This window comes from Perna viridis, chromosome 3 (assembly GCF_037379345.1).
Source record: "Perna viridis isolate PV_CMFRI_1.1 ecotype Kerala chromosome 3, ASM3737934v1, whole genome shotgun sequence".
Classification (NCBI taxonomy): Eukaryota; Metazoa; Mollusca; class Bivalvia; order Mytilida; family Mytilidae; genus Perna; species Perna viridis.
The window spans coordinates 22,034,702-22,045,666 of record NC_142447.1 but is presented as its reverse complement, the minus strand read 5'-3'; the positions used below and the strand labels follow the sequence as shown (position 1 = coordinate 22,045,666).

General features: G+C 33.9%; 1 protein-coding gene across 3 annotated transcripts in view; it reads right to left on the bottom strand.

Moving 5' to 3' along the window:
* Positions 1–1,834: 1,834 nt before the first annotated feature.
* LOC148621440 (uncharacterized) overlaps positions 1,835–10,965 on the bottom strand; it is a 33,874-nt gene continuing 24,743 nt past the window's right edge. For all 3 annotated transcript variants that reach the window (XM_088575827.1, XM_088575828.1, XM_088575830.1), the window contains one exon: positions 1,835–9,659. In XM_088575827.1, coding sequence (XP_088431953.1) covers positions 5,470–9,659 — 4,190 coding nt within the window. In that variant the 3' untranslated portion in view covers positions 1,835–5,469. The remainder of the gene's footprint in view (positions 9,660–10,965) is intronic.

Below are 10,965 nucleotides of genomic sequence, written 5' to 3'. Positions count from 1 at the left end.
AGGAGTGTCTGTACTTCCTTCTGTTACTGCAAAGTGAGGGTATATAGTGATAGGAATATATGTACTTCCTTCTGTTACTGCAAAGTGAGGGTATATAGTAATAGAAGTGTCCGTACTTCCTTCCTTGTTACACAGAGGGGTATGCATCTCGTATCATTTACTCTTCCTACACCACTGAATGGAATTAAATGAAATTTTCACAGAATCTTTATTACATGTTCCCATTGTGCATGTCTCATTTTAGATTATGATAAAAATAATTTTTGAAGTTTCACATAGCAAAAACATAAATTATGTCATTTATGAATATGGGGACACAGGAGTACCCATCTCTAATCCATTACTTCTACTGTCCCCGAATTGAATTTAATGAAACTTTTACAGAATCCATATTCAAGAGTTTTATGGTGATGGATGTGTTGGGGTACTATATTACAGATGAGCTGAATGTAGATTAATTGTTAATGCAGTCTATTGGTGGTTGCTTTGTGTTTTTAGTTTAGCCTATGAAGGTGTTGTACATAAAGGGAGAATTTAATGATTCTTTGATTTCATGCCTTGTTTTTATGATTTAACCATATTACATTTCTGAATTGTAAGATGTTGCTTTTTTTAAAGCACTCTAGATTTTGTGGAGAATGTGTTAATCATTCATCACCTTAAGTGAGATTCATTTAAATTGTATATGACCAAAAAAATCCACAGGTATCATGCTGTTGTGTTGTTGTCTGTAGACACTTCATATCTGGACAATAACATGGAATACAAGTGTTTAGATCTTTAAGAAATAATACCACAAGGTGCCACACCACCAGTGGGAGCTTGGGATAGATTTTTTGGGGTTGTGACTGGAACTGTTGTAGGAATTAGGACTAGAAACTTGCGTTTTTATGAAGTCTGGACAATAACTTTACTGTAATGTAACAAATCTCTTTGCTATCATACCATTGGGTGTCATATCACCGAAGGAAGACTGGGATTTATTTTGGGAGTTATTAATATTAGATCTGTTTACAAATTAGGGGCCAGAGCATTTTCATGATATCAGCACAATAACATGACTAAGTGAATGATTCCATTGAACTACTAGGTGCCATACCACATAAAATGATTGCTAGGATTGATTTTTGGGGATTACGACTTTAACCAATAAGGAATGAAGGACCAGAAACAAACCATTTTACAGATGTACACATAACTTGAGTGAAAGTGAATGGATCTCTTTCCCCTAAAGGCAGGTTAGGATTGATTTGAGGGATTGTGACCATTGAGGAACAAGACTGATCGAATTCTTTTCTTGTGTCGAATTTTTAATCACAATCCAAATTCAGAGACATATCAAGCTTTAATGGCGTGTCCATACTTGCCCCAGCTTTTCAGGGTTCAACCTCTATGGTCATATCAAGCTGCACCCTTCAAATCATTTTATTTAATACACAAGACTAAACCCAGTTATAGTTTTTTGGGAAATTAACTAATAAAAGTTTCACTAAGGGTATGTTTTTTTCTTTTTTGCAGCAAGAATATTCTCTTGTTAGTCGTGTGAGATTTCCTTGCACCAATATACTTTTGACTCAGCACAGCCCCATAATTGAGCTTAAAATCCTACCCTAGGGTGTTGGAGATTTTATCTTGCACTCTCAATTATTTTTAACCATGACCAAACCTGTGACTTGTATTCATTTCAGCATTAGTTATTTCCACTACCAAGATTACATTGAGTGAACTCAATATGTATAAAATTTGCCCAGAAACTACTGGTATTCTATCCAATTATCAAGTCCTTCTCCATGCATCAGGCTAATTTAGGCATAAAAATAAACTCTAACCAACATTTCTTAGGCACATTTAATGTTTGCCAATATTAGTAGTTCACATAGAATATTTAACATGTACAACAATGCAAATAGGCAATTAACACACAAAACAGAACGGAATGAAAATAAAAAAGGCGTGGCGGTCCAACAGCATCAAATTCCAATTATGTATAACATGTATAAACTTTAGTAAGAAAAAATGTAGCAAATAAAAATGCATAGACAATAAGTGTAAATTTTTTTCAACTACTTTAAATATACAAGTCTTATTCACACAATCATTCTTTTATATAATTTAACAACATTAACTTATAGTAATGACACTTTCCACAACATTTATGTTTTGAGACTTCCCAAAAAATGTAAATGGACATGATTTATCTCCCCTTACATGTGATCAGGTATGGCAATATTATGATAATTTCTGGGAGAAATGATAATTTGAGAATTTTCTTTCTGCCAAAACTTAAATAAAACAGTGTTACTGAAAAGAAAAAAAGTAAATATAAGGTATTTTCTAGAAATTGAAAAAAAACTTTTCTCTACAATTTTTTTTTATTTTTACATAAATAATAATGAAAATCATATTAAAAATCACAAAAAAGTTGGTATCTAATTCTAGTAAACTTTTCAAATCTATTTCAGTGATAGAAGACAAACCATATATAAAGTGCACAAAGGCTTCAAACTTTATCATGTCATTTGGAAACACTTGAAAACTTATCAACATTGTCCAATTCTATCAGTAATAATCAAAGAAAATGACATCATCGCCAAAATACGTTTGAATTATCTTATCTAATACATAATATCTTTGAGATTCTTCTCCTATTTGTTATACAGGAAAAATTACAACCATTTTAAACTGTTTTAGTCATGACTAGAACTTAAGCATATAGCACTACTTGTATAACAAAACTTGTACATGTATTTATAAGTTTGACACATTACTGTATCAGCCACAAAGGGCAGATGTGTTGGAAAGCAACAAACATGAAGATATACATTAGCATAAACAAGTTGAAGCATAATTTGTAAGCTCAATGATCCCAGTATTATATACATGATTACACTCTTGTGTCTAAGAAAATTACCTTCCAACCTTATAAGTAAGGGGGTTATATTCACAGCCAATCAATAATATAATAGAAAAAAATGAGAAAAAAAGGGTAAATTTTAATGAAAAAAAAGTCACAAACTTCTACAAAAAGGGAAACCAACACTCAATTAAAATGGTCCCCATGACAACCACATTTTCTCAGCAACAAATGCATTTTTCTCAATTTTATCTTTCAAATTTTTTTTATATCAATGATTTCCTAATAAATCTGTACAAATGTAAAAAAACTTTATTTAATATTATGGTTGATATCAAAGAGAATTCTCTCATACAATTCCCATCCCCATAGTATATCATTGAAGCTATAAAAAGAAAAAATATATATTCATAATACTGGTCACACAAGCTGTTGACACTTTTCCCACTGACTTCACAAAAATTATTTCATACTTCAATAGATATATAAATTCTATGCATATGACTAACATATTGCATGAACATGTATACGAAAACTACTGGCATACAGTCTATAGATAATTTCAAAAATCTGTTTGTCACAAATTTTGAAGTGTTTAATGTACATATTGCATAAAGGTTTTCAGTAGATTTATTTAGATTTATTAAGAGTAGTAAAAAATGATATTGATTACACTGTTGAAAGTGAAATTTTCTCAAGGAAGGCTTGTAAACTTTATATAAGAATAGAAAGTGCTTACCTAGTAACCATGAATAGTCCTACTAAAATTGATAAGAATTAGCCATAAATCAAAGACTTGCACTTTAAAAAGTGAGTTAATCAGTCTGTAAATGTTCAGACCAAAATATTTTAACTAAAAAATTTCTACATTAACTCAACCTGAAAACTTAAATGAAATGGGAAGCCCCATGAATACAAACATAACATTTAGAAATATTCTAATCCCATAAAGAATAGGGAGAATCCTTGAACATGGCAGCCATACTTTCACATTACAACAAAACTACATGAATATCACCCGACCATATATATAAACCATTGACTCATTCATGAAATAAGGCTCTTACAGAAATACAGTTACAAATATCACGAAATTGTCCTCAACATTTTCCTCAGTAGTGAAAAAATTAAAGTCCTTGGACTTGCATGAGCCCTATAAAGTTTTTGTACATGAATAAATGAACTCTTTGTAGATTGTTACACATCAGTTCTGCTGAATTTTGTCATTCTAAGAAGAAGGGACGCATCTATTTAGATATAAATTAATTTGAAATAAATACTGTAATCTGATTGGTTAAAATAATTTTGTTATATCTCAATGGATAAAAAAAATATTGACACACCCTCATTCAATTTAATTCAGAGCTACTTTTCTCCTGTTTAAAGATAAAACTATGTTTTAAGATTAATGTATAAGAATTGGCTATGATAAACATTTTGTCTGTTGAAAAATAACATAAATTTTCCATGTGCATATTTTGTTTATTGCACTTTGCACAATAAACAATATGCACGTGGAAAATTTATGTTATTTTTCAATAGACAAAATTTTTATCATAGCCAATTCTTAATTAAAGTAAAAGTTCAAAGTAACTTCATGAAATATCAAGATTGTACATTTACACTGTGAAACCTGTCAAAACAAAACCCATGAAAAATAACCCAGAATTCTACTGGTATCAGGCATCTTCCAAAGTCCTTTTTATACATTTCAATGCATTTTAACATGTTTAAACACCTGCCTATACAGAACAAATCTGGTTTAGTATAGACAAATTTTACCATATTTTCTGAAACACAGTGGAAGGGGGAAATGACAAAACCCATGTGAACCATAGTGTAGCTATCTTAACAGGAGAAAAAGTCTTAATTCTATCATTATGTAAATAATCTTATCTGAATATCAAATAAACAAAATAATACATGATTGACAAAAGATGTGTTTTCTCCAGATAAAAATGTAGAAAATATCACAAACATATAATAAACATTAGCACATGATTGTTCATAACATTAAAGCAAATGCTTTTCTATTGCACATTGTGATAGCATCTAATAATAACAGAGAAACAGAATAGTCATATTGTCACAACTGATTACTGTAAAACTTGAACAGCTTATGCTTAATAATGAACATGATTCATGTAACTGTGCTTTGTTCCTTCACTCAGTTTAATATTGAATTACCAACACAACTCATGTAATTATAATTAAGAAAAAAAATGTTCAATGTACTTTAGAAAATATGTTTTTTACTTGGTAGTGTAATAAAATCACTATCATTCTCAAATGTTTGTGTATATGAAACTTCTTATTTTAGAATTAAGTTATAACATCACTCCTTTCCTTTTACAGACAATAAATATTATTAGTTCCTATATATAAAAGTTCTTTGAGAAATTCACTTCCATATAAAATTATGATCAAGTATTAGTTGTTATTCTCCTTTTCAGCTTACAGGTACATTGTGATAAAAATCAGTCCAAATATTGCTTGAAATTGTCAACTATGGCAAAAATGACTGGAAAAAAAAATCACATCAAATGTGTTGCTGGTGAGTATCAACTCAAAGCTCACACTAAATTGGTCAATGTAAAGTTTTCAATATATCACATTTAGAACTCTAATCTATAGGCTGAGCAGCTTGTTTCATGGTCTTGAAGATGAATGGTGCAGCGACTAGCAGATGGAGCTAGATCAATATTAAGCTCGTTTAATTTATCACGGTTAAGACCCATCCAATGTCGAAGTGTATCATTATCATAAGTTGGTATCAATGTGACTTCTGCATTTTTGTTCTCCCATGTTTCTTTGGCCTCCATAAGTGCTGTTAGGGTCTGTGGATTTGGTGACAAAGTGCTAAGAACATAATATCTAGCTCTAATACGTTTGAAGAATTCTATGTCGCTATATGATGGATTTCCATGATTGGGTATGTATGTAAGATCAACATAAAATGGTGTAAATGGAGGAAGAGGAGGAGACTTAGTAGCAGGACTTGATCGACTTGATACATTTGCACTAACTGGTCGTTTTGCCCCAGCAGATGGTGCCGGCTTTGTTCTAGGTTCTACAGCACTTGCTGGTCTAGCCTTGGAAGTACTGGTTTTAGAGGGTCCATTTACTGATGTGTTCAGACCTGTTCTAGCTTTTGGTGGCTCTTTTTTTGCCCCATTCCTAGCTGTATCTGGTTTTGTGTTTTTTTTAGCAGATGATGGTTTAGCTCCAGCATCTGGGGGTGGTGGTGAAGGTAGTCCCATCGGTTTACCCCATTCTGCTTCAGGATCAAATGGATTTGTGGACAATTCTTTTTCTTCACCAAAACTTTCCTTTGTTGCACCATCAAATGGATCTTGAGCTTGTGGTTCATATGGGTCAAAACCAAAGCCATTGATAGGTCTGTCATCAGGTGACCTTGACATACTCTTTGGTTGGCTCTGTTCTTCAAACTGTACCAAAGGATCTGATGGCTGCATGGAAGGTAACTTAGGACTAGTCGAACAGAATGGATCATATGGGTCCATGTTTTCCATTGGGCTCTCAGTAGATTCAGGTTGAATGTCAATCAAATTGTCAGATTGACCTGCTTGAACATCACGAGGATCAGGTGTCTCATCTTTCTCAAAAGCTTCTGGAATGTTAGAAACTTCTAGAGAATCAGTATATTGGCTCTCCTCTAATACTTCTTCATCTGGTTGTTCAGTAAGAGATTGTTCATCTTGGTCTACTGTTATGCCAATTCCACTTTCAGTGGGTGATTCTGTGCATTCCTTCTCTTCTTCAGCAAACTTGTCCTCAACCACACCCTCATCTGGACTTTGTGATCCCTGTGAACTTCCCATCTCATCTAGAACTTCTCTTTCTTCACTTAAACCCTTTTCTTGAATTTCTGGTGATGAATCCTCTTGAGCCTCAACGCCATCACTAAAGCCTTTGTTCTCAAATGCATATGGCGACTCATCGTCAATGGCTTTCTCTTCATCTAATTTTTCCTTGTTTTCCTCTAAATCTTCCAAATTTCTTTCTCTAACATCAACTTGGCTGTCATTCTCATCTGGAGATACTTCCTCATCTTCCTCTTCTTCACGAATGGCTTCTTGCATTTTTGTTTCTGATTCTACAATATTTTCTTCTTCAAACTTTTCTTGCACCTGAACAACATCAGGAGGACTTGTTCCTTGCATTTCTGTTTCCTCAACAACATCATCTGCCTGTTGATCAAAGATCTGATCTTGGTCACCAAGGCTCTTTTGCATTAAATCTTCTGCAGTCTGGTCAAGCTCAGGAACATCTGCACCTGTTTTGCTTGACAATGCAGACTCAGACTCTGTAATGGACTCAAACTGCTCGGAACCTTCTGGACCAAGGTCATCACCATAGAAAGACCTCTGCATTGGATCCTGTGGTCTTGTTTCAATAGGATCAGTGCTGCCAGACTTTTCTGATGAATCAAATTCCATAGGAGGCCTTTCATCAGACGGAGTGGATGTTGTGTAGTCATTCTGTAGACCTTGTACAACATCAGGTTCGATAGGGGCCATTCCAGAAATCAATGGCTTCTCCTCTTGGTTCTTTCTATCACTTGTAGGGATCATGTCTGGAGGGAAAGATGATTCCTGTGGTGGAATTGCCACAGGTTCTGGTAAAGCTTCAGGTTGAACATCAACATTGTCGTCATATATGCCTAAATCTGCTAAAGTCTGACCCTGTTGTTCTTCTGTTGGTGTTCCATTTGACATCAAATCACCGTGGTAACTCTCATGAAAACTATCCATCATTTTATTTCCTAAGCCTGACCCAGACATAGCCATTAACTCTCCTGGAGATAAATCCTCTGGACTTGGGTGATCAGATGATGTTTGAGAGCTAGGCTCATCAGCCGGAGTCTGTTGCTCAGGAGTCACTGCGTCCCCTTCAGGTTGAGCAACTGGTTCATTGGGGGAGAGGTCAAGTAATGCTTTATCTTGTATTGGTTCAACAACAGCTACTGGAGGTTCCTCAACTTTTGGAGACTCTTCTTGTGGTGCTTCTGTTACAGGTGGAGCCTCTTCTACAACTGGAGATTTCTCTACTTTTGGAGGTTCTTCAATAACCTCAGGTTTGTCCTCCTCCTTCTCTACAGGTTTTTCTGGAATATTCTCAGCAGCTTTTTCTGGAGATTTTTTTGGTGACTCTTTCTTTTCCTTTGTACCATTTTTAGCTGGAGGTTTAGTTGTAGCTGTCTTGCTAGTTGGCTTGCTAGCTTTTTCATCTTTCTTAGCAGTCTTCTTATTTTCATCTTCCTTAGCTACTTTATTAGTTCTAGAAGGTGGTGGAGCCCTAGCCTTTGGTGGTGGTGTGGACTTTACCTCAGTTTTCTTAGGTTCTGGTTTCTTCTTTTCAGCCGAAGCTTTCACATCAGTGGTTTTAGAAGCTCTGACATCATTTGATTTTGAAGCTCTAACCTCAGAGGACTTCTTAACATCAGCAGTGGGCCTTGTACTTCTGGTAGTGGTTGGTTCAGTAGACTTTGCAGGTTTTGTTGGAGGTGGTTTTGCAGCTAGAGAATTTCGTTTAGATGCAGCAGATGCTGGTTTACTCTCCAAATCTTTGGCAGTACATGAGGCATGCTTTAAAATATCTAAATGCTTCAACTTTTCTAATCCTTCTAGAATTTTGTATTGTGGTGCATTTCCAGGGAAGAATATTCTTGTGATCTTCTCATTTAGGTCAGCTGGTTGCCATACCAACAGTGTGCAGACAGACAACTGGTTCTGAATAGGAATTTGATGCATTGAACCATGTTCAGACAAATGCTTGTTCCAGTGTTGATAAAAGTCCTTCAATTCTTTGCTATCTGAGACAGGATTTAGGACATACATGTTCAGTGACCCATGACCAACTTTATGATATAGATTTATTGGCTGCAATGGTTGTGATGACATTGGACGTGTACACGGTTGTGGAACATGTCCTAGTTGTTTGGCATATTCTATCAATCTACTGCCCTCCTCAGACAGATTAATACACAAGTTAGGCTCCTTCTCACTCTGACCATTAACAACTGCAGAGTGGCTTACTTTGTCTGATCCATTCAAATACATGTATCCTATCTCTGGATGAATATATTCTGTGCACTTCCTTTTCAAAAGAGTGCTTATTCCAAACACATTATCAGTACCTAAATGTGTCATCAGGAAAGAGTCTATACGATCTAGATGTCTTGTAAGGTCCCAGAAACAAGCTTTTCTACTGTACCCTCCATTTACCAGTAGGTTAAATCCACTAACACCAAAGAGGGAAGAATCTCCCTCACTTCCAGGGAAGATATACAAAGTTGGCTTGTTGAAACGGATACTCCCAACTACATCAGATGTTCTAAGTAATTCCTCTGATGTTTTGGCATTGATGAAACTAGCAATGTAAGTTGCAAACTGTAAAATTCCATGTGTATTGTCGATTAATTTCTCATCACTACTAACTTTGACAACAGAGTTTTTGAAAATGTCTAATTTTTTCAAACTTTCAGTTTTCCATTCACCACTTTTGCTAAAGTAGAATGTTACTTGTCCACCATTTTGTTGTTTCAGTGCCTCCTCTAGTTCTTTATCTTTACACATTTGAGCGAAATTTGAGATTGAGAACGTGTCGTCTTGTAACACCCAAGTACCATTCCCGGAGAAGAAGTGACCAGCATAGATCAGGTGCTTGTATGGAGCGCTGAGCGTAAGGAAATTTTTCAATGCAGCAGTCAAGGTCTCCAAATGTGGGTTGACAACAACCATAGTGGCCAGCTTTTCAGATCCATTGTTAAGGACTCTTTCACCTGAAAATAAAAGATGCAGGTGAGAAAAAATTTGAAAATTTAATTCCTATTTTAAAACCTTATTTAATTCTCTATATGTATTAGCTTTAAAACATAACAAGAAATTTCTTGGTATAGGTACATGTAATTATTTATCAATATTCTAAAATTTGTTGAATTCTTTGAACAAATCTAACTTTTATAAAAGTGTCTATTATGAATGTTGTTAGTTAATGAAACACTGTTTATTTTTTCAGCTACATGTCATATAAACACAATCCTACATCTATCATCAGACATGCATTAGATATGGATTACACAGCATGGGGCATGGCAGCTAGCAACACAAAAAAAAAATCCATTAAAAAGAACAATATCTTAGCAACTGAAAGTATTTTATAATGACCTAAACCAAGAAGTACTTTAATAAGCTAAATGGTGAATGTCATTCGGTAGGAACAGTTATGACTCTAGTTATTCCCAGTGTCCATGGAACATAAGGTAGTTTCCAGTAAAATTGATAAGGTCCAGTGAATGAATGAAGATCAAAGTTTAAAAAGTTTAAACATCTCCCAAATCACTGATATAAAATGTTCTGTTGTTTGTCCAAATTTTGTTATTTCATTAATTCTTAATTTAATGGATTGCATAAGATCAAAACAATTTTCAGAGTTTGTTTGGAACTTGAAAACCACAAACTAAAATTCTTTAAGTTTTCTATCGGAACATTTAGTGAGTAACAGAAATTCAAGATAAATCATGGAAGTTTTAAAAAAATTATACTTTTGTATTATCTTGTATTGGTATATTTGTTTTGGTAAACTTTATATTTTGGTGACATCCAATGGCCTGTTACGATATTACTATAAAGGAGTTAGGTTACACAACTGAGTAGTATATAGTTGTGCAAATCTGGCCCAAATCAGGGACTCAACTTCAAATTTTAAATTTTTCATTCATCATATTTGTAAACAGATGATCTATTACAAAGCATTACAGACACATATATGTCTGCATATAAATAATATTTCATAAGTGGTAAATACATGTAACATCACAATATTTTTAATGAGATGACATTTAAATTTCCTGTAAGATTTGAAAAATACTGAATAACATGTAACATGCATTTAAATGAAACATTAATTTACATGTATTTAATTGAAGTAGAGAATAATCAAATCTATTTCAAGTGAGGTTTAATTAAAATTAAAGCATTAATTTCTGTAATGTCTGAAATCAGTCTGTCGACTAAAGTAATTAAAATTATATCATTTTTTATATAAAATCTTATTTCCACTGTTTAAAGTTTTGAAGATAGGGACTT